We start from the raw sequence: 24,213 nt of genomic DNA, 5'->3' as shown, positions 1-24,213 counted from the left end.
GATGATCTCACCAGCAGCAAGAATGCTCTGCTTTGCCCATCACGGGTGGAAGACATCTCTTTTTTCCTTGGGGTAATCCAATGGGCTGGCTGGTTGCTCAATGGAGGTGGGTATAGAGATCAGGTGAGACCCCCCCAGGGCAGCTGTCCCAGGATCCATGGCCCCAATGCAGCAGACTGGGACCTGCATCTCCAACTTTTGCTGGGAGCCATGAATGGCACAAGAGGAATCAGAGATGCAGAGCACTGGACTGAGCACTGGAAAACCATTCCTGAGGCTCCTCTGTGGGGAGAATTGGTGTGGCCGGCTATGGGCTCCTGTCCCCAGCTGCCCAGCCCTTGTGTGGCCCCCTGCTACCTTCTGGGCACGTCAGCTTCCTCCTGCCCCAGGCAGCTCCTGCTGCTCCTCCTCTTGTCATCGACTGCTGGGGACTGTCTCTTTTCTGGGTCCCAGCTGCACCTAAAATGAAACCACCATAAACAGGATGTCCATTACCATACTCTTCTCCTGGTCTCCTTGTTCCTGTGGCTGGCTTGATGGTTTTCCTGCGTGTCTCTCCAGAGTGCTGGAGTGAAGGGTTGGGAGATGCATGTGAGGGATCACTCCTTCAGCTTTCCCAGGCAAGACAGACTGGTCTGAGGACAGGCAGGGTCATGGAGCCAGGACTGTGCCAGGCGAGCCCAGTCCAGGGACAGGGCCAGGCAGAGCGGCAACCCAGGGACTCCAGATTAGGGCAAGGCCATGCCAGGGGTGTCAGGGTCGGGCAAGAGTGTGACAGGGAGGTATCGAGGACACCTCGAGGCCAGGTCGGGTTTGACGGGGCTACGGCAGGACCCCGAGAGGAGCCAGGCAGGTCCATGCCGAGCAGGTCCGCAGCAGGTCCCGGGGCTTCGGGGGCAGGGCTGTGCCAGCCAGATCCGCAAAAAGGGCTGCACATTCAAACGCGGCGGCGGGACGCGGGGCCGGACAGGCTGCGGCCACCGTCCCCTACCGGAGGGTGCCCGTGTCCCATATCGTGTCCGTGGCTCTGCGTTGGGAACGGAGCCTGGCACCCGGGAGTCCCCCCGCCCGGCCCGCCCTGTCCGTCCCCCTGGGCTCCGGTTTCCCTGTCGGAGCAGATGCTTTCGCAGCCCCGTCCCTCCTCCTCCTCCTTCTCCGGAGCAGCCTCCGCGCAGCGCTCCAGCCGCCCGGAGGTGCCTGCCCAGCCCAACCCAGCCCGGTCCGGACGGTCCCGCCGGTCGCGTTGCCTGCCCGGTCCGTCCCGGTGGAGGGAGACAGCGGGTGCCCACCCGCCGGGGCCCCGGCCGGACCTCGGGGCTGCCCGGCTCCCGGCGAGTGGTGTGGAGCGAGTTCGACGCTTTCCTCAGTCCTGGCAGGATGCTGCCTTTCTCCCGGACCCAGCTGGGGCTTTTCTTCATCCTCCTCTGCCCCGCTAACATCATCGGGCTCTGGTGGTGAGTAGGACATCCTGGGGTGGGAGGGGGCCGGGTAAGCAGGAGGGCACTCAGGGTATCTCGATCTTTGGGGGTGGTCCCCCCCAGCTCGGAAGCAACAGAGTCCCCTACATCCAGGCACCCCTTGGGTTGGAATTGCTGCTCACTGGCTGCTCTGATCCAGACTGAGGCACCCACATACTGTCAGGGTTTGGGCACACGAGTGCGCTGGAGGCAGCAGGCTCGGAGATACCCAAGAGTTTAAGGCAGGGGGACTTGGTGAGAGTTACACTTTGCCTCCCCACACCCCCAGCCCACAGCCTGGGAAGCTTGTGTGCCTGAGGGGTGGGCAGGGGGCTTAGTGGCTTCCAGACCCCTCCAATAAGTCAAATTTAATTAAAAGCCTTAGGGTCCCTACAGTGTCCCCCCTGAATGGTGACCTGGACACAGCAGGGACAAAACCCCTATTTGTAATGGTGCCCTCATCAAAGGCAGAGACGGTGCCTTGCAGGATACCAGAGGGGGTGGGGGATTCATTACAGGCACAGAACTGGGACCCAGCCTTGGAAAGCCCAGGTATCTGTCGAAACATGAACTATTTAAATCTATTAAGAATTTCACCCAGCCTGTCTTTATCCGGTTTTAAGTGCTTAGATTCCAGCTCCCCGGCGTTCCGTCCAGGCTATCATTCATTATCTGAGGCTATTCGTCTCCACATTGTCACAGTCTTTTGACCCCTAAAATAAAGCTCTCCATAAGCCTTTTGCCCTCACAGTCCCCTGCCTGCCCACCAGTGATTTATTCCACATCTCTATTCCATAGCCAGTTAGCTAGCCTTGGCTGCAGTGGGGGCATTTGTGATATAAACGGTGCTGTTACAGTCAATTGTACATCAGCTGAGAGTGTCCCTGAAGCCCAAGCACTGCGTTTATTGCCAGGCAAAGGTCTAACATGGGTCTGAGAGGGACTTGCCTTGGGTTTTTTGCTAGAAGAGGGGAGAGCAAGGTAGGGCAAGCCCTGGCCAGGGCTTGTGGAAGGTCTCCACGCTCCCTGTCATCTACCTCAGGGTAGCTGGGCCATTGCAGGACATGCTCTCTTGCTGCTTGAGACCTGCTGTTTTTCCCTGCCTAATTCTCAGACACACACAGCTGTCCATGCTTTCTCTGCCCCATCCTCATGAATATCTCCAAGTTCATGCCCTGTGCTCCAGCGTTGAGGACATCTGCCCATGACTGGAGCAAGTAGAGGTGAAGCAGAAACTCATTTTTGCCTTCATTTCAGGGGCAGGCAGACAGCACCACCAAGGGCAGGCTGCTGGGGTACGGGTGCCCCTTGCCCCAGGTGCTCAGAACTGCATCTCACCATGGAGTCTGGGTCCTGCTGGTGCCATGTGTGCACAGGCAGCAGCGACTTTGGGAGATTAGCAGGATTTGGCAGAGGAGGGCAATGGTCAAGCTTGTTTTTTCTTCTTTTAAAAAAGAAGAAAAGGAACCCTTATTTTAAGAATAATAACTCAGCTGCCTGATGCACAGTGAATGCACTTGGCAGTGGAGTAGCTTCAAGGGGATCACCAGCTCACACTCTCCTTCACTCTGGAGCTAGTGAGCTGGAAAGAGGTGATGGGGGGATGAGGCCACCAGCACCACCAAACAGATGTGCCAGGTGTCCTGGGACAGGGCATAGGAGCAACTGTGTCATGAACTGCTTCCCTCAGTCTGGTGTTTTGGCCCCTGGCTGAGATCATCTCAGGGAGCCCTTCCTGTGTGGGGCAGAGGAGTCTGGGCACTCATGACAGTCATCTGCTCCTGTTACTGGTCCACTCTCCCACGTCTGGGTAGCACTGGTGTCTGTGGGTTTTGCTATTGGTGGGGAGGGATTCAGAGGGGCAGCTGTGCCAGGGTTCCTGGGAGCCCCAGGAGTGCTGGCATTGATAAAGCTGTTCCTTACTGTTACTGATGCATAGGGACTTTGGTGGCACACCTTTGTGTGTGCATCACTGGGCACTTGTGGGTGCTTAGCCAAGGGGGCATTTTCCCCTGGCCAAGAAAGAAATGTCTTTGCAACTTTGCCCTGAGTACATTATCTGTGTGGTGGGGGGGATTCGGGGGTTGCCTGTTCAAGCCAACTTTTTCCTCCACTGATGACCTAATTTGTGAGAGTGATGCAGTGGGCTGGAGCTGGGCTGGATCTCAAGAGGCACAGTCCCAGCCCAGGCAAGCAGCCAGGCCTGGCCACCCATGGATGGTAACTGTGCCCATTGGGATCCTGGCAGATGGTTGCATCCATGGAAAAAGGTTCAGGTATGATGTACAAGCACTGACATCCTGCTAGTGACATTGTAGCCTGAGATGGAGCATGATCGTTTTGTTAGGATGTCCCCAGAGAGCTCACTGAAGACACAGACCTTTCCTTGGCAAAAGGGAGCAGGCTTCTGGTCAGTGAATGGAAGATGTGTCACTCACGTGCTGCTGGCACCTTGATTAGTGCCAAAGCTGCAGGGAGTAGGCTTTCCTTGCTCCCACTGGCTCTGTAAATTCTTTCTTCCTCCTCCTCTATTCTTTACACATTTCTTGCTCAGCTCCTTGTGCAACAGTGATTTCTTCCTGAGCAGGACAGGTAGGGACTGCCTGGGGCTCCTGGGCTGGCCCAGAGGCTGCAGAGATACAGAGCAGACAAACTTAGTTCCTGAGGAACCCCAGGGCAGGATTTCAGCCAAGCCGGTTTGCAGCTGGGCTGTGCTTCCAGGAACAGAGGCACTCTGGGGGTGGGGGCAAGCAAAGCCAGCTTCCCTGGGCCTGTTGGCTCTCCATCAGCATGGCTGAGAGCAGGCTGGAGATGGAAGAGAAAGCAAGGGAGAAAATAATTCCAGCTGAAATATGCTCTGCTCCAGCGGTGGTCTGAGGGGGCTCGGAGGGATGGACACCAGCCCTCCATCCTCTTCCCATCTATGCGCAAGGGCAGTGCACCTCCAAATTTTCATGGGATTTCTTCAGAGGTGCTCAGAGATGACCTCTCCCACTAGCCTCTGTGGCTGTACCCTTGCTTGAGAGGGTCCCAGTCCCATGTCCCTCAAGGCACACACCTTGGGTGGTTTTGTGCAAGCCTCTCCTTCTCTTTCCCTGCCCTGACCAGCACCCACACTGCAAGGCTAGAGCCTGTAAGGGCAGGCTGCTGGGCTGGAGGGCCCTGCCTGTGTGCCTTGGAGTGAGCTTTGTGAGTCACCCCTGGGCTTGCTGACCCACAGTTGCTACCCCATGGCGCCCAACAGACCGGGCTGCCCAGCCTTCCCCAGCATGCCTACTCCCCTGGAGCAGCACCATATGGGCAGAAATTAATCTCCCAGTGGGAGAGCCCCTGCCTGGTGCCATCTCCCTGTGCCCTTGGCGCTCAGCTGCTGGGTTTTTCAAAGGGACGATGTTTCTCTTGCACTCTTTGAGATGACTACTGACTCCAGCATCGGGCCACTTGTTTTCTCCCACAAAGGCAGCTGAACTTCTCCCAATGCCATCCCTTGTCCTTGCTCCTGGGGCCATATCCACTCTCCCATGCTGACACCCAGGCTTTCCGGCCATGCCCTACACGTGCCCCCAACTGGAGGGTTTGTCTGGGATTTGCAGCAGAACCTTGGCTGCTTCAAACACCCCTCGTGCAGGAGGGTGCTGGGCACACCCTGACATCTGCTCAGGCTTTGCACGGTCTTTCCACAACAAGTGGCACCCATATCTGGGCATGAACTAGCCAAGCTCTCATGCTACCCCAGCTCTCTGTCAGCACCCAGAAGAACACAGTGACCACGACTGGGTGGACTTCTTATCCCAGCCCTTCTAGGGTTTGGACATGGCTTTAGGACCACCACTTCTGCAGGTGCATGCTCCCTCCATCCCCCCAGTACCTGCAGCACAAGTTTGGGCAGCTCCTGCTCATGACAGCCTGGCCTCAGCATGACCCTGCAGCTAGCAGGTCCATGGGTTGATGCAATGCCATGCCAAAGCCTCTTTCCTTTAGGCAGCTTCCCAGCTGTTTGCATGCCATCCTTGCCAAGGAGGTGCAAGGAGGAGGGCAGGGAATGGGGTCCCCCTTCTCTTCCCAACCCATGGCATTTCCTGCTCCCTCGGTGCCTGGGGTGCTGCTCGGCAGCCAAACCCTGACTGTGCCCCCCAGGGCAGTGACTTGCTGCTTACTCACCACACCCTTAAGGGCCTCCTGCTCTGTTTCCACACCCAGCTGCCCCGGTTAGTGGGTTAGTGGCAGCACCCACACAATGCCCCTGGTGAGGGCCTGAGTGCCCACCACATGCCTGCATGGGCTGTAGGAAAACTGGATCGGTGAAAATTCATCTGTGTGTCCCCTGTCATGTGTGTCCCCACGACACACCTGTGTGTCATTGTCCTGCTTGCACAGCTTGGAAAGAGACAGGCTCCGTTTGGGTTTGACTTGTAGGCTGTCACTCAGTGTGACATCATTGTGCGGGGCATGAGGTGACCTACCGCCCTAGGGATGGAGGTCAGTTCTCCAGGGCTGTCATCCTGCAGTTCTTACCTCTCCAAGTGAGTGCAGAATTACCTGTGGGCTCAGAGTGTTTGACCTGCGTACCCTAGTATTGTGCATTGCCCTGCTGAAGGCTTCCAGAGGCTGGGACAGAGACCTGCATGCGAGGCAAGACACAGCCTTCGTACCCTGGAGCAGAGTCCCCTTGCCACACAGGAGTGCCCAGGCAGCAGTACTCAGTGGGTGCAGGCCTGTCAGATCCCACATGAGTTGGCATGGCCCAACCACCGCTTTCCTGCAGGTGCGACTTCCGAAAGCTGGCTATCCTCTTTCTCACTGCGTAGTTCTACCAGCCTCACTCCCTTGGCTTCCTGCAAACCAGGACCTCACTGGGTCCCTTCCATAATGGTCTTTTGGCATGGGCCAGAAGTCCTGCTCCACATCATCCCTACACCCAAGGAGAAGATGGCGACTTGGCCCTGGCTCCTTAGTCCATGATTTTGGCTGGGAACGGGACTGGGACATACTGAAAGCTCCATGACCATGAGCTGAGCTGGAAAAAAAATGGTGATTATGGCTCTGAGGAACCCCCAGCTCTTTTGCAGCAGGCACAGTATCCAGAGCACAGCGGTTGCATCAGAAGCCCCGGTGACTCCTGTTTGACGTGTATCACTGGGCTCAGGCTGTGGCTGTGGCAGCCTAAGGGGTGACAGCACCAGGTGGGCAGTGGTTTGCAGCCCCTTTTCTGTGCCTCAGTCTTCCCTTACAGCAAAGGGGGTTGTTTCCCTCACACAGGGGTGCTGAGAGGTTGGAAAGTGGGGTTTATCATCCCATTGGCTTTCGGGGCAAGACAGAGCCCCCAGCAGCACTTCTGCAGCCAGCAAAGGGCACCAGGGCAGGTGGGAGGGATGCTGCTGTGCTGCCGAGTCTGGCTGGGGGCTCCCAGGCAGGAGGCGGCAGGGGGCCGGGGTGCCCCAGGCAAGTTGCGGGGAGCCGGGCTGGCGACCCTGTTCCTTCACCAGGGCAGGGGGAGGAGTGCCCGGCAGCAGAGGTGGGGCACCTTAATTGTAGATGCGGGAGGCCTTGGAGTGGGACAAGCTCAGGCAGATCTGGGCCCTGCGCCGGAGCCCTTGCCAAAGTGGTAGCAGTTTGGCAGCATTTTTCTTGCCCTTGTCTCCCTCCATTCCACCCCCCCCTCCCCAACCTTCCAAAGCAAAACAGCTCTTGGGCTCCCGGCAGCCTCCCTGTGCCAGAAAGTGGAGCCCAGCGGAAATTAATATCACACTGGACTTAGGCAGCCCACCCCACGCCTCGGCAGCGTGGACAGAAAGCTGCTGTGCTCTCCCGCCAGCCCTGCTGTCGCCTGGACCATGGGTGGGGACCCCCGCGGTGCCGGTGAGCCGCCCATCACCCCCAGACCCGCGGGGCTGAGCTCTTCTTCCCGGCCTGATCCAGCGGGCTGGGGTGAGCCACAGTTCAGTATTTGATCTGACGGCCCCGGGGGCTGGCGCATCGTTTTTATTTGAGTACAAAGAGTCATCTCTTAATGAAAGTCCCATCCCGGCTCCCCCTCTTCCCTGCTCCACCGGCGGAGGCAGCCAAACCTCCGCCATCCTGCTGTAGATGTTGGGAGCCCGTGGTCACAAAGGACAGCAAGCTTGGAGGCCAACATGGAGGCTTGGATCCCTGTGTGGTCATCATGGGATGGGACTGGACAGATTTTCGGGTCACTTGCCACGTGGGCCTCAGTTTCCCTATCTATGTAGGACCTGTGCCAGGCAAGCTCCATGACACTTCCGTAGCTGCTCCATCCCTTTGCAGAGGTCCGCGTGCATCTTGCAGCAAATGGAAACTGAGCTGCTGGGAGCAAAGGGAGGTGGGTTCTCCCCAGCAGGAGTGTGGGCTTGCCTCAGTTTCCCTGCTGGAAGTTCCCTTTCCAGGCTATGCCTCTCTGTTGAGCTGTTTAACCTTTAAACGTCCAGCGAAAGCATTTGGCTCCTTTTCCAGGCTGTGTGAGAGGGCACATCCTCTCCAAACCCCGCTGAGGTCTGGTGGGCAGGAGATCCAGGCAGCTGGGGAGCTTGACATGAGGCAGGGGGATCTGGGCAGGGCCTTGAGCTTCAAACAAGGGGCTTGGAGGGGGTTTGCGCTAGGCACAGGATTGCAAGCAGAGTACTGCAGCCTGGTGTCCCAAACACAGCCCCCCAGCTGCACGAGAGTGAGAAGGAAACCCAGAACACAGTTAAACATGGAGATTCAGCTTGTGATTTTTGAGCCCCTGGGGCTTGGCCAGACTATAAAGCTCTGGGTTTGGAAGCTGTGCAGCTGATGCTCTCCAGTGAGTGGGGCTGAAGGCAGCACAGGCCGCCCAAGCACTGCTCCCCAGGGAATCCCAGGGAATGTAGCCTCCCAATCATCAGGCATGTCCTGGTCCTGGGGTATAACCTGGGTCCAGCCCTGAGGTTCTGTGGGCATCCATGGCCACAAAAATCATGTTGTTGAGCAGGATGAGCTCTGAGCCCACAGGAGCAGTGCTGGAGGCAAGGGTGGGCTGAGTTTAGGGTGTGCTAAATTGGTGTGGCCCACGGCTCTGGAGTTGCCTGTGGCACAGCTGGAGCACTGCCTGTGCCAGCATGAGGCAGGGTGCTGGCAGGCTTTGCAGCTGCACGAGCTGTGCCATGGAGGGCACTCCAGGCAAAATGTGTGGGGAAAGTACAGGAGTTTCTGTAGCCGATGGCACACCGGGGTGCACAGCATTGTGCTCAGACTTTGCCTTCAGGGCCAGGGAGCCAGGCACCTCGCTCCAGCTGTGCTGGCAAAGAGGAGCTGCCTCTGACGTGGGCTCAGCCAAGACTTGCCCTCCCTCACTGGCAATTGGCAAAGCTGGCCATGCCAGCTGCATCCCTCCCTTGCACTCCCGCACCCGCCTGCAGCTCCATTCCCTGCAGTCAGTGCCTGGATTTGGGGACGTGAGTACAAGATCCTGGCCAGCAGCCGAGGGGCTTTATCAGAAGCAAGGTCACTCGTCTAGTCTCCCACGGGGTAAAGCAGCGAGTCCCCGTGGAGCGGGGGGGACACAACAGGAATGCTGGCTGGGCTTCTTGTGTCCACAGCTCTGGGAGACACAGCTGAATTGGGCATCAGTCACTTGGCAATGCCAGGGCTGGGTTAGGTCAGTGCCAGCCCCAAAGACCAGATGCTGAGTAACGCAATATTTCTGCCATCTGCTGTCGGGGACACCACCATCACTCCCTTAGATGTCCCCATGGATGTCCCCAAGGATGTAGGGTAGTATGTGCCAGCATCATCCTATAGCCTGTCCCATGGTTGGAGATCCTCCCAGTTCCCTGAATGGATGGACAGGGCAAGGTATTGCCTGGGTGACCCACCCATACCTGTTGTCCTGCCCCCACTGCATGTCTCCCTGTCCCCTTGCCACCCAGGCTCAGCATGGAGCTGGCACTGCCCTGCAGCCTTGCTCTGTTCCTGGGGGTAGGTCTTGTCATGTCCCATCCACAGCTTGGTCTCTCCTGGGCTTGGGTGCTGGTTTTGCTCTGCTCGCTGTCCCCTCCTGCAGGGCAGTGGGGAGCCCCCTGGTCATGGACCCCAACAGCATCTGCCGCAAGACGAAGCGTCTGGCGGGGAAGCAGGCAGAGCTGTGCCAGCTGGAGCCAGAGATTGTGCAGGAGGTGGCCAAGGGCACCAAGCTGGGAGTCCGGGAGTGCCAGTACCAATTCCGCTTCCGCCGCTGGAACTGCACCAGCCACAGCAAGTACTTCGGCAAGATCCTGCAGCAGGGTAAGGCCAGTGCTTCCTCAGCTTCCCGTTTCCCAGAAAGACCCCAGCCTGGTCACACACCTCCCCGGGGCTCCTGCAGCAGAGCCTTGGCGTGCAGAGCTGTATGTGTGAGTGTGTGCATGTAGGGGGTTGCTCAGTGCTCCCTGCTGCAGTCACGCTGAGGTTTTACTGCCGGGACATGTCTCCCGGTGTTGTAATGAAGCAATTACCAATGCTCCCAGACAGTACGGGGCTTCATGAAGCCCAAGAATGCACCCTCGTCTGGCAGTGATTTACTGCTCCCCTGGGACCCCAGGGTGTGTTGTGGGAAGGGGCCCGGGTGGGAGGCAGTGCACAGCCATTGGGAGCTGCCTCTCACACTGTGGGTGCCCTTCACATCCCTCCTCCTGGCCTTGCAGGGAGCAGGGGAGTTTGTCTCCTGTCCCTTTCCCTGGATGGGCACCCTGATATCAGCCTGAGGAACAGGACTGGTTGGCAGGAAGTTATGTGCAGGTCTCAGGCAGTGGATACAGTGGTCCAAGCCAGGCCCAGCTGCATCAAATTCAGAGCAGGAACAGAGCACGAGGGCAACTGTGAGTGTGTAAGGGATGGGAAAGCCCTGCCATGCTCCTCAGGGAGAGAGGCTGGGAGTGGATGGTGCTCCAAGCAAGGGGTGATGGTTGAAGCACCTTGGGCTGGTAAGATCACTTAGTGTGAGGTGAATTTAGTCCTGCCCCTCTTCCCATGTTTGTCCCTGTGCAATGGCAGATGAAGATGCTGGAATAAGTCCCACATCTCCTCATCCATCACATCAGTTGCTGCATGGCCAGCCCAAGGCAAAGTATGTTCATGGGCCATGTAGGGGGGTCAAGGTGGCATCCCTGGGGGGATTGGAAAGAGTGGGGTGCCCTGGGCACCCAACTGACTGCAGGTACTAGTAGGGGGTCAGAGCTGAAGCCCCAAGGGAGACACTGGCCCATGGGAGAGGGATAGGCTCCTGCCTCTGGAGTCACCTATTTTCACCACAACCTGGCAGGGAGGCAGGTGGGATCTGTGCCAGGCACAGGAAGTGGGGTGGTGTCAGAATGCAGGGCCAGACCAGATGGTGAGTGAAAGGTACTGGCAGATGAGCTGCTGGGTACCCAGGGACAGCTTGTGTTAGGGGAGGCACAGGTACATCAAGCATGGGGATGCTGAAGGAGCCACCACACTGTCCAACCTCACTGCTGGGATGGTAGAGATAAGCAGTGTGGTAGGGACAGTGGTGAGTTTGTGAGTCTCTGGCACTCTGAGGACATGGAGCATCCCAGCCACAAGTGTGGAGTTCCTCAGGGCAAGAAGATGAATGTCAGAAGCCGTCAGAGGTGCCAGCAGGCACCAGCCTCCCTGTAAGCCTGCAGGGACTGCATAAAGTATCCCAGCATTTTTGGGGCTCCCAGGTCCAATAGATGAGTATCTCCCATCCAATATCCCTTTTACCCAAGGATGCTGCAAACCTCCCATTCCTGGCCATGGCCTCCTTGGCACAGTCATGGCTGTCCCCTCTTCCCTTGCTGTCACCTGTGCCAGGTGTGGCATGCCAAGGCAGGCTGGCTTGGAGGCAGCCATGTGTCTGGAGGACTGTCAGAGGAACAGCATCCCCCCAGGCCTGGCTGGCAGGGTGGCATGGGGACCTCTGCCAGCTTTGGGCTGTCTGCTGAGGGTTCTGCCAACCCCAGGTGGGAGCAGGCAGCTGGTTGGGTGGCTGGTGGGGGCAGGAGGGCCTGGGGAGGGGGTGGTGTCCCCTCAGCGGTACTGCCAGAAAGGCACCAGTGTGCCCAGTTCCTGCTAACACCAGCCGGATGCAGCTGCTGCATGGGCTTTTGGAGGAGAACTTATGGAACTGGGGCCCTGGTATCCCTCTTCCTGCAGCCTCCCCAAGTGAGAATACTGAAGATGGAGGGAGGAGACGCCCCCCAAAACCCACCTTCCCCTCCCTCCCCAGGAATCCCCTGCAGGCCACCACCCTGGGCCAGCCCTGCCCTGGCATTTGGGTGGGCAGGAGTTGGGCTGGCACGAAGCAGGGGGAGTGCAGGAGCCCCCCGAGCAGGGCGCCGCACCCCTGCTGCCAGAATCCCCCGCTGGCTGCGGCTGCGAGCGGCAGGTCCGGGCAGGGGAAAGATGCTTGGAATTCGTGTCCCGGAGCAGAGAGAGACAGGAGCAAATACTAATAATAAATAATCCTGCAGGGTGGAGGCTGTGCCGGTGGAGAGAGGGGGGCAGGCAGCTCCCCATGGCAAAGAGGGTAGTGGGGGGAGAGCAGGCAGCACAGCTTCATCACTGCCGCCCTGCAGAGGGTCAGTGGCACCCTCGGTATCCCTCACAGTGTTTGCTTTCAGGTGCCAGTTTGGAGCTGGGGTTGGGACTTTTACTGCTTGGAGGGATACTGCACGGTAGTGTGAGGAAGCTGTGAGTACCACCTGCTCACCTGGGACCACTCTCTGCTCTCTAAGCTTCCCTCTTTCCTATGGGGCAGCACCCAGATTCGCAAGAGGAGGCGGGAGATTTGTTGCCTCTCCGCAGCTGAGTGGAGGAGCATTGGCAGGGCCTGGTCGTCCCCCAGTCGTTCTCCAAATCTGCTTGCAAGAGGCAGCTCCTGCTCCAGGCAGCCTGTTTCAGGGTGGGTGCATCACCCAGGGAGCAACATCAAACATATATGAAAAGGGAAAAGGGGGGTCTGAGACCCTGGGATGTCAGCCAGGGTGTGGTGCTTTGCTTGCTGGAGCTGACCCCACATCCCAGCCCTGTCCCTTCTCCTGCAGATATCCGTGAAACAGCCTTCGTGTATGCCATCACGGCGGCTGGAGTGAGCCACGCCATCACGCAGGCCTGCAGCATGGGCGAGCTGCTGCAGTGTGGCTGTGAGCTGACACGGAGCCGGGCGCCCCCCTCGCCCACGGCGGGGCCAGGCACAGAGGGCACTGCCTGGGAGTGGGGGGGCTGTGGGGATGATGTCCAGTTTGGCTACGAGAAATCCCAGCAGTTCATGGATGCCAAGAACAAGAAAGGCAAAAATGACATCCGAGCTCTTATAGACCTGCACAACAACGAAGCCGGGCGTTTGGTAAGACCCCTGTCCTCCCTGTCCCCTGCACCCCCTCGTGCCCCTACCCAGCCCTCCACCTTCAGTGTTGCCAAGCCACGTACCTACACCAGCTTTGGCTGAAATATGACCCAATATCTTTTGGGTATCCTTTTGCAGGTGCTTTGGACCCCCCCCCCCCCCCCCCGGGCTGCTCTCCCGGGCCAGGGCAACACCAAGGGGCAGGGTTTTGGCTGGGGGTGCTGGGCAGCGAGAGAGGGAACCGAGGGCTGAGCGTGGCTGTCTCTTCCTCAGGCGGTGCGCAGCTACATGAGGACAGAGTGCAAATGCCACGGGCTGTCAGGCTCCTGCACCCTGCGGACCTGCTGGAGGAAGATGCCCCATTTCCGCGAGGTGGGGGATCGCCTGCTCGAGCGCTTCAACGGGGCTTTCAAGGTGATGGGAGGGAACGACGGGAAAACCCTCATCCCGGTGGGTGACAACATCAAGCCTCCTGATAAACAGGACCTCATCTACTCGGCCGACTCACCTGATTTCTGCTCGGCTAATCGTAAGACAGGCTCGCTGGGTACCAGGGGTCGTGTCTGCAACAGCACAGCCATGGACACGAGTGGGTGTGACCTGCTGTGCTGCGGGAGAGGGCACCGGGACGAGACGGTGGTGTTGGAGGAGAACTGCCTTTGCCGCTTCCACTGGTGCTGTGTGGTGCAGTGCCGCAAGTGCTCCGTCCGTCAGGAGCTCAGCCTCTGCATCTGACAGCCTGGGGTCAGGCGAGGACAATTTGGGAGGCCACCTCCAGGCTCACAAGGCCCCCCCTGGGACAGAGACAGGTGGAGCCAGTGGCAGGGTCAGCGTGGGTGAGCTCAGCTCTGTGCTCTGGGGAGTCCTTGGCTTCCCCAGAGGGCAGCATGGGGCTGGCCCGGCGTTCCCGTGCCCCCCTGCTCTGTGGGCACAGAGCTTCCACTAATAAAGCTATTTAAAGCCGGCATGCCACAGCGCTTCCTGGGGAGGGCGGAGAAGCGCTGACCACCGTACTGGAATGGAACTAGCCAGAGAGCTGCCTTGCCCCAGCTGTGAGTCGCAATCAGTCACACTCCTGCCAGCCTTTGGCCCTGCTGGCACCTGTGCCAAAGTCCAGCTCATTTTTTATCTACTCTCTGATTTTCTCTGTGGTTGTTGAGCCTGGAGATGTGCGGGGATGAGGGCGAGTACTCTCCTGCCCTGCTCTGCTGCTTCCATTGCGTGTGTGCTCTCCTCCCATCAGCCACAGCTGCCATTGCTTGGGGTGCCAGTTTGTGTCCTGCCACAATCTGGCCTGGGATGTTTGCAGTCCACGGTGCCACCACTTATGCCCTAACACTATGGTGTTGTGCTCTGACTTTCTTGAAGGGACCCTATATTCTTTTCACTCCAGCCATGGTCACTGCAGTCCTCGCTGCAGAGCCTGGCACACAGAAGCCCTGGACAGCGCTGACACTGTTGGCTTGGTGGTATGCAAGGCATTCACTTGGTGTGCCATGGGCCACGTGCAACCCCACCTGGATGGCAGGGTGCCAGGCATGTATGTCTTTATAACCTGATCAGCCTGTGCCCCTCATGGACAAACACAGGGTGAGGAGCAGCCTGCCTGGCTGCCCAGCAAGGCAAGCTGCCAAGCCTGTGTTCCAGGGGCTCCAGGGCTCTCTGAGGGGGTCCCTCCCATGCTGCAAGGAGCCCACAGGAACTGGTTTCTCCAGGATTACGCAGCATAAGGGTTTAGGTTTAAGTAGCTGCAGTGTGGTGTGTGTATGCAGTGCCTGGAAATGCCCACTGAGCTGATGATCCCCAGAGGGATGTCAGCGGGGTGAGAGCCTGGGCAGAGATGTCAGCTCTCCTGTGCCCGCCCTCCACGTTGCATCTGTGGGGGATTCATGGGGGAGGAATCACTGGGGGCTTTCCTGTCCACCCTTCTTCAAGAGAGCTCTAAGTTGAGGTAGCTGAGGTGGGCAATGCCCCATGTGCTGGGCACTGCCAGGCAGAGTAAAAGCAGAGCTCACAGTGCTGGGCAGACTGCAAGGCAAGGGAAACTGCGTGGGGCGCTGGAGATGCCCACCAGTGGGTCCTTCCTCACCTGCCCAGGGAACCAGGAAGGAAGGGCAGGAGAAGCAAGGTGCTGGTGAACCATTAACTTGGCCCAGCAATCGCTGGGGAGGGGACCTCTAAATTTGTCAGCTGCAACTTCACAGCTGGAAATTCCCTTCTGACTTGGCCACAGTGGTGCTGGGAGAAGGGAATACGGAACTCCTGTCCCCATGCCCGCCCATGGGAACACGTGGGTGGGTGTGAGCAGGGTGGGGTAGGTGCTGGTGAAGGTACCTGTGCATGCAAGCAGCTTGGTGTGTGTCTGGATGCACAGGCAACATGTTTATGCTTGTTCATGACCACATGTGTGTGTGTGAGTTTGTCACCGTGTGTGTGAGCCCCTCATGGGTGTGTAAATAAGTTGGCCTGTGTATTTTCTTGCATCTCTGTGAATACACAGCAAATTGCCTGTGTGTGTGTGTGACAGTGTCCCCACGCGTGCCTGTGTGAGAGCATGTTTTCATATCATTTTGTGTTTCCTCAGGTGTTTCTGGGACAGGGAGGACATGTGTGGGTGCAAAATGATCCACCAGGAAGGGAGCTGGGGAGTTGCACGAGTTCTGTGCTGGAAGAGGTGCGGAGCTGTTCCATAGGCTCTGCAGGTCCCTCTGAATGGGATGCATTTGAGCACACCCCAAGGCTTGGATTGTCTGTCAAGAGAGGTCAGTTCAGGCAGGTCTCATGAAACTTTAGGTCACTCCTGCTGTCCTCTGGAACCATAGCTGAGACCACCTTCAGAGGGATTCTGAAACCCTCTGTGAGATGTTCAGAGTCTGAGCTCCAACCTTTGGCAAGTTCCTTCTCTGGATTCTGTCTCAGCTCCCTCACAATGGGCTGCTTTCATGCTCTGGGCTGAATGGACATGGCTTTAGAGATGTCGCAATGCATAACCCCCTGGGAAGACTTTTAGTACTTTTGAGTAAGGTATCTGACCTGCGTCCTCTCTGCCATTGCTCCAAATCACAGCTCCTGAAGGATGGAGCTCACAGAAGTCAAAAATTTGGAGAGGAAGCACATGGTCTGTGCTTGTGGGGTAACTCCTCTTCACATCCACGAGTTACCTCCTCACTGCGTCTGTGACCCCCTCACAGGTGTGCAAACCAGCTGGGCTGTTTGTCTTGTTCTCTGTCCAGCTGGGGAAATGGACAGCTCTTGTGGGGGCTGACAGCTCCTTACCACAGCTCCCTACTGCTCCTGATCTGGCAAAGCCAAATCCATTCCATTGATAGCCAAGAGAAGCCTTGACACAGGCAAATGCTGCCAGTAGCCTGACAGGGCCTGGACCGGCCCAGTGGTCTGGAGAGGGCTGAACAGCCAGCAGAGCCTCCCAGAAATCTCCCAGTCCTCCAGACCTCCACAGCTCCCCATCCAATAAGACTTTTTACCCCAGGTTCCTAGCGCACCCCAGCAGCCCCAAAGGGCAGTTACTGCCCAGGAGTCCCCCAGATTCCCAGAAGTCCTGCAGCCATCCAGGCTCCCAGGAGCCTGCTGAACCCCTCAAGACCCACCAGCTCCCGGCCTGGGGGGCGCAGCATCCCCGCCGTCGCCATGGCAACGCCATGGGATGCGGGGCGCAGTGGGCGGCACAGCGGCAGGAGGCCGCCAGGGGGCGCTGCGGCACGGAGCGGGGAACAGGGAATGGGAATGGGAACGGGAACGGGAATTGGAATGGGAATGGGAATGGGAATGGGAATGGGAATGGGAATGGGAATGGGAATGGGATGGAGGGATGCATATGGAACGTAGGAGTGGGAATGGGGTGGGGTGGGATGGAAGGATGCATGTGGAATGTAGAAGTGAGACTGGAGTGGGATGGAGGGATGCATGGAGAATATGGGAGTGCGAATGGAATGGGAGGGGATGGGATGGAGGAATGCATGGGGAAAATGGGAGTGCGCCCAGGGTTTAGTGGTGAACATGGAAGTGTGATGTTTACAGGTGGACTCGATGATTTTAGAGGTCTTCTCCAACCTAAATGATTCTGTGGCTCTAGGAATGTGTCTGTGTGTGGCGGTTTGTGGAGGCTCATTGGGTTGTGCAAGTGGCTGCGCTTGGGGTGCTGCTCATGTGGACATGTGTGTAGGGTGTGTGTGTGAGTGTGTATATGACTGTACTTGGGAAAATGGGCACGGGGGTGTGTGTGAGAGTGTGTACAACCCCCTGATTCCATGCCCATGCTCTTGTGGGCAGTGGTCAAGCAGGAGTCTCTTCTGCAGGGGGCTGGTGAAAGACAGGGCTGCACAAGGGTGGCTGTGGGGGTGCAGTGAGTAGCTGGAGAGTCCAGGAAGTGTTGCTGTAGATGTGCATGTGTAGCCGAGATCCCTGCTACTGGACAGTTTACATTGCAAAACTTTCAGGATCTTCCCAAGGGAAAAAGAGGAAGTTTATAATAATCGGATTAAAAAGAGAGAGAGAGAGAGAGAGAGAGAGAGAGAAAATCCCAGACCCTTGTAATGTTAATGACTTCGTTGTTGGTTTTGGGTTTTTTTAAAACATATTCTTTTGAAATGGGAAGAATGCAATTTTCCCTTCAATTTCCCAAGTTGAAAACAGCTGGACAGAATAATTCAATCAAACTTGAAAAAGAAAATCTCTCTGGACTGAGACCAAAAATAGAATATTTTGCCCCCCCCCCCCCCCCCCAAAAAAAAAAAAGCACTTTAGAAAAGTTTGGAGTAATGCAGATAAGTCCTAAGAGGGAGAGGCCAAGAAACCTGGATACCAGCTCAGCCAAGCTGAGTGGTCAGGCTTGGACAGTGGCACCCAACAACTGTGTCAAACCCTTTTCCTGTGGCTGCACTGCCAGCTCACTGCTTGTTGCTGGGCAGGGGCTGCCTGGCCAGCAGCAGAGCTGGGTCCTGGCCAGGGCTCCTGCCTGACCAGCCCTGCTCTCCTGGGAGGCATCTAACTCTCCTTCTCCAGGCTCTGCTGCTCCCTCCAGGGAGCTGCCTGTAACTGTCCTCCTCTGTCCTCACTCCATTTCTCAGTGACAGATGTCAGTCAGGCAGCCATGAGGACACATTAACCCCAGTTTGCCCCGGAGGGCCTGGCTTATCCCTGCCCATCATAGGCAACCGAGCCACTCCTGGCTCTGCCCTGTTTCTGGGACTCCACTGTGTGCAGTGGCTGCCCACTGGAGTAGGAGTAGGGAACGTGGGTACTGGGGGTGTCCAGGCCAGTCCTGCTGCAGTGTCTCCGAGCACTCAAGCAAGGGAATATGTTGTGGCCCAGGGTACCTAAAGCAGAGTGCAGACATTGGGCGTGATCCCTTGAGGGACATGAGCTGGGAGATAACTCCAGCATCCTGGGAGTGGCTGTGCTGTCCTGGCACACAGTAAGCAGTGTTTGTGAGGGCAGCGGGCTCTGGAGGCTGTCAGGGAGCTGTCTGACATCAGGGCACCCCTTAGCTCCCCCACCCCAGAAGAAGGGCAGAGCAGAGGCTCCCTCACTCCTGGGTCTTGTTTCTGACTGCCAACATCTCACCTTATCCAAGTGAGATGGCCTCCACTCCATGGCCTCATTACTTACCCTGTAATAAAGACAGCAGCCATCCTCCAGCTCTAAGGAGGGGGATCTGCTTGTGCATACCCCTGGAAGGCAGAGCTACAGGAAAAGTGATTGCTGAGGTGGCTTCATGCCCTGATCACTGCACATGGGGATCAGCACCTCCCACCTATCCTTGTGGCTGTGTATCCCTCCCCACAGGAGGCACCTGGAACAGCCCTGCACAGATGTGCTTGGGCAGCTCTATCCAGCCACCTCTCTACTGCCTCAGCCAGCAGCCTGGCCCTTTTGGAGACATGCTCTCCTTGCCAAAGGCAGTGCAAGGCTCGGGATCCCCCATCGTGGTCAAACCAGCTCTGCCATGGGGTGTCCCCCCACATGGCCATTCTCTGTGGTATGTGGGAGGCAGCATGCATGGGGGCTTGCTCCAGCCCCATGGAATGGTACCCACAGCAGGGCTTCAGCCCCTTCCTTGCACCCTGCTGGGATGGAGGCACCCTCTGCCAGGAGCTGGGAGGAAGAAGAAGAGGGAAGATCTGCCTCACTGCAAGGATGCTCGCAGGAACGGCCAGAGGCGGCCAGGTCCTGCCTTTCCACCCTGACACAAGGGCAGCGTGGCTGAGTGCTGGTGCTGGCACTGACCCACTGCCCCAGGCTCTGCCAGCGCCCCAGCCCTGGGCAGCTGGGAGGACTGGCCGGGCCAGACCAGTGGCCCTGTGGTTGGTCCTGAGTCACATCGAGCAAACTCAGGCAAGTTGTGGGGTGTGAGGCAGCAAGGAGGCAGTGATGCTGGGGGCTCCAGTGCTGCTGGGCTGGGGAATTTTGGCATGGTGACTAATGCTGCCACAAAAGGCAGGGTCACCCTGACCCACACCCAGCCCTGACTCATGCACCTGTCGCTCCAGTCCCATGGGTGCTGCTGGGCAGGGGAGTGAAGAGAGCTGTGCTTCAGGATGTCAAAAGCTGGGTAAGTGGATGGCTGCATGGGGTCCCAGCAAACCTCCCCTTCCTCCTCCTTCTCCTTGTGCAAGCTTCCCCTCACTTTAAGATTCCCCAGAGGTTCCCCCCCGTACCCCTTCAGGCCCACTCTTGTCATCCGAGGTGCCTCATCTTCCCACACCTGCACACACAGACTGGTTGGCCCTGGTGGTCCCAGAGGCCATCAGCCCCTCCAAGGCTGCAGCATGGCCAGGATTGTTCTTGTCCAGAGCAGGCTGTTCTCTCCTTGTGCTGCCATCTGGTCACATCCGTGGGCCCACAGCCAATCTGTAAGAACAAGTAGAAGCAGCATGATATATGCAGAGATCTCAACCCCTGAATTCTCCTGCCATGGATTTCTAGTGGGTCATCCTTAGACATTGCAGAAACTCAGACAGGCTGCATGACTGTCCAGGATACAAGTCTTGGAAGTTGCTTATCACAAGGCAAAAGGGGCTAGAGAAGGGCATTGCCAGGATGAAAGGGGGGAAGAAAGCCAGCAAGTTATGGGCTGAGTGCTGAGGTGCAGGAAAGGAGTTCTGATGGAGATGACAACAGGAGAGGCAGCCTCATTCTCCCAGGGGTGTGAAGCCTGTGGTGTGGGGTGCTGACAGTTCCTGCTCCTGCACAAGGGAAGGGGAACAGAGCAGCCAAAGTGCAGGCAGCCTGAGGGCTGAGCAAGTGGATGTGCAGTGTAAGAGATGGAGAGATGGCAAGAGGGATGGAGAGACAGAGATAGAATAAAGGATGGATAGGGAGAGGTATGGATACTTCCCCAGTCCCCGGCACAAAGCATATCCTGGGGCATCCTGTGACCTGCTGAAAGGAAGGACCTGCCTGAGTGCTTTGGCCTGGGCAGAGGAGCTCCAAGAGGTATTTGCACAGTGCCCTGCACCAGGTACTTCCCCATCACCTTTTGTGCGCTGGCTCTAGGGAGCAACCACCTTCATTCCAGCTCTGACAGCATCTCACATCCTTTCCTGGTCTCTGCAGAGTGTGGGGCTGCTGAGCAGTGCTGGAGATGGGACAGAAGCTCGGAGGTGGCAGGTCCCATGACCCACGGATGCCGAGTTCCCAGCTGGGGGCCCACAGTAATGATAAGAACAGATGCAGTGCTCTCAGAAAGCTCAGTTTTTTGCCATTAGCTTTGATGGTCTCATCAGGACCAAAGCACCCTCCACCAGCCTCACGCCTGCCTACATCCATCCCTGCTCAGAGGGGCCAGGTCCTGTTCTTAGCCCCCCTGGTTCCAGGGGCTTAATCTTGTGCTTAAGGGCTTTGTCGGTGTGATGCAGAAGAAAGGCTGGAGCAAAAGACTCACCTGGCTCCTCTTCAGCCCCAGGACATTGCTGGGACATGGGGAAACAGGTCCCCCCCACCTGTCCCCACTGAGACTACGGGACACGGTGGCTGGTCTCCTCCCCAGGTCAGCAGGAGCGTGCGAGTGAGACACCTGCTCTTGGAAGTGATTATAAAAGGGTTTCTCCTCTGATTTTCCTTGGCATTTATTTTATGTATAGGATCCTAATGAACATCTCCTAATGTGCTCCTGAAGCCTGGAAGCAAGGGTTGCTTCTCACAGGGAAGGACCTTCTGGTGGGAAGGTGGCCTGCTTTCATCAGGGAATCTCTACTGAGTCCAGGCCGAGGGCAGCACATGTAATCCCTAGGATGGCCTGAGAAAGGAAGGGGTTCAGAGGACCTGCTGAGGACATCTGAGCCAGGAAGCTGTCTGAAACTGGAGGCTGTTTCTCTGCCCTGCCCCTGCCTGCTAAGTGAGGGTTCAGATAGTGTGTTCCAGAACGTAAAGGGGAAACTGAAGACAGGAGCCAGGTCTTGCATGAGAGGAAGTAGAGAGAGTGGGAGCAATGGCTTCTATGTTAGGGACCATTGTGTGTCATGTCCACAAGTCTCCTGGTATGCTCTGCCCAACCCTGACACCACATCTCTCATCACCAGTCTGCACCTCCTTTGGTGGCAGGTGATTAAAGGGTGTCCTGACACCATTCCCAAACTCCTGTGGGACACTGCACATCACTTGTTGGGTGCTGGGGGATCCAGGAGGGCAGCAGCTATGGAGGAAGGGATGAGTGCTGGGTTATGCTGTGCCAGGAACCTCTCTGTATTCTCAGGTCCTTGTCTGAGGAATGGAAGCTTCTGACCCTCACCTCTTGCTAAACTGTGTGGGCAAGGAAGTCGGAGGGTAGATGCTGGCTCCATACCAGTGTCCACACCTGCACACTCAGGAGCAGAGCTGGGGACAGGAGAACAGCCAGCAACCTCAGGACTACAAAAGGAACCTCAGTGGTGATGCCACACCGCTGCACCCAGGAAGAACCAACATAGTCTTAGGCCTCACCCTCAGATTGCAATTCATTTCCCAAAGGAAGAGAATTTTCCTCTCTGGTGCAAACAGGAAACATCAGAGAAAAGCAAAGAAGGTAGCTCCTGTCAGTGCTGCTGTGCTGGTGGGGAGATACACAGTACCCACCTGGTGGAGAATGATTTTCCATCTGCCAGGCAACTGTTTACGGCCCAAACACCAGCCTGGGATGGGCTGTGATGGCTGGGGCTAGTGGGAGCCTGCAAGGGTACTGCCTACCATCCCCCATCCCCAGTGCCCACGTGGAGGCCCCCTAGCCCCAGAGTGGGCACCCAAACTAAGGGGACACCAAGTATCCCCTGGGGAGGGGATACTGGGGACTGGGATCCCCTGGGGACTGGGAAGAGGCTACCCTGGGGCAGATTACATTTGCTGTGAGCCCAGTGAGCCTGGGCTTTTCTAGGACCACCCTCCTGTCCCCAAGGAAGCAGCAGGGTGACACAGGGATAACCTGAAAGGCCACTGCACAGCTCCCAGATGAAAGATACCCTGCCCATCGGGAATCCATGAAGGTAAGGGGTGCCCAAAAGCTAAACTGATGGTGCCAGAGAGGTGGGCAAAAATTGGGTGCCCAACCTGGGAGTGTTTGTGGGCTGAGGCTGGCAGTGCTTGGTGGCCCTGTTGAGGGAAGGCAGAACCACATCCACAGCTTCTCCATACGCACTGGCCCTGCAGCACTGCTCTCCCAGCATTGGGTTGGGGGAATCCAAAACGGGGCTGACACATGGGATGTACATGGCCATTCTCCACGCCCACAAACAGAGTCACACCCCCAGCATGTGTCACTCAGGCTCATAGCCCTGTGCACACTGACAGGCACCCACACGCCTCACACCATCAGGAATGCCTTCCTGCACAACCACGGCTCGTGCCAGCATCTCCGGGCCCCATGTGCACACCCTGATACCTCTATGAACCTCGAGCACCCCCTGCACACCCCACACCAGAGGGATACTTACTATTGCATTACTATATACATGCTATTCACAGCCCTCTCCCTGTGTTCCCACTCCATGCCCCATGTATTTCCTGTCTGCCAGTGCACTCACTCCCCACACACCCCACACTATGCGCTCTCTCCATCCCCATTAACACTTACTCATGCTGTCACACTCTGCCTCTTCACCCTATGCCTCAATCACATTCAATCCACACTTGACCACATTGCACCCCATGCACATTCGCCCCACACCCAGTGCACACAGATGCTGGGATTGAGAACTGTCATACCCTCAACACTCTGCACATCCTCAAGCTCACCACCCACACTTTCCCTGTACTCCATGCACACTCACCCTACTATGCACGCTCAGCCCATGCCATGTAATCTTATGCCATACCTAGTGCCTGCTCACATCCCCCGGCCCTACACACTTATCCCACACCATACACACATCACACCCCATGCACTCTCACCCCTGCCATGCACACTCACCTGTGCACTGCTTTCTCACCGTGCTCGGGTACAAGGCCCCCCCTACTCATGCACACTCACCCTTGTCCCACACAACACTCAACCAAAGCCAGGCACAAATCACCCCACACCCTATGCCCTCACCCACACTTGGTGCACTCTCACACTGAGCACATTCACTCCACACTTGGTGTACACTTATCCCACACCATGCACATTCACCCAAACTCTGTGCACACTCTGCTTCCTTGTGCACACCACTACATCCCACGCCCACAGCACCTTTTCCCCATGCCCTGAGCACACTCCCCCCAGCAGCCTGAAGTCTCCCAAGTTCCCACGAATACGGTCCCACGCCGTGCACACTCAACCTCCCACCCCACGCACAGTCCCCCACACCGTGCAGACATGCCCACGGGCCACGTACACCCAGCTCTCCCCGCGCTCCAGACCCACGCCACACATGCTCACCCCACACCACGAACACTTACCCCGCGCCCTGCGCACACTCCTCCGCGCCGAGCGTTCCCACCACACACACTTCTCCGCGCTGTGCCCGCTTGCCCCACACACCGTGCCCACTCACCCACGCTGTGCCCACCCCACGCCGCTCCCCCCCCACCCCCCAGCCCCGCGCCCGCTCTCCCGCCGCCCGTGCCCGCTCGCCCCCCCGCCGCCCGCTCCCTCCCCGGCAGGCTGCGTGCGACACGCCGGGCTCCCCGCCCCGCTGCCACCCTCTGCCCCGTCCTTCCCCCGCGGGCTCCTGTCTGGACGTGTCGGGACTCGGGCTCCGGGCGCTGAGTAATGCTCGGCGCAGCGCGATCCCAGGCAGAGGCGCTGCCGCCGCCACTCCGCGCCCCGCGCTCCCGGGGCGCTCCGGCCGCGACCGTGCTCGCTCCGCCGGAGGCCCGGCGACACCGGTGGCGTGGGGCGGCGGGGGGGCCGCGGCTCCCCATGTGCCTGCGGGCCCCGCGGGAGCCGCGGAGCCGCTCGCCCGGCAAGCCCTGCCCACGCCCGCCGCGGCCCCGGAGCCC

General features: G+C 57.9%; 1 protein-coding gene across 1 annotated transcript; it reads left to right on the top strand.

Moving 5' to 3' along the window:
* Positions 1-1,326: 1,326 nt before the first annotated feature.
* WNT6 (Wnt family member 6) lies at positions 1,327-13,746 on the top strand. The gene is made up of 4 exons (XM_066323332.1): positions 1,327-1,454; positions 9,499-9,719; positions 12,500-12,801; positions 13,075-13,746. The coding sequence occupies exons 1-4, from the start codon at positions 1,378-1,380 to the stop codon at positions 13,534-13,536; spliced, it is 1,062 nt and encodes a 353-aa protein (XP_066179429.1). The 5' UTR covers positions 1,327-1,377; the 3' UTR covers positions 13,537-13,746.
* Positions 13,747-24,213: the final 10,467 nt, after the last annotated feature.

Source organism: Sylvia atricapilla, chromosome 7 (assembly GCF_009819655.1).
Source record: "Sylvia atricapilla isolate bSylAtr1 chromosome 7, bSylAtr1.pri, whole genome shotgun sequence".
NCBI lineage: Eukaryota > Metazoa > Chordata > Aves > Passeriformes > Sylviidae > Sylvia > Sylvia atricapilla.
Note: the sequence above shows the minus strand (reverse complement) of the source record. Positions and strands in the feature narration are given on the sequence as shown.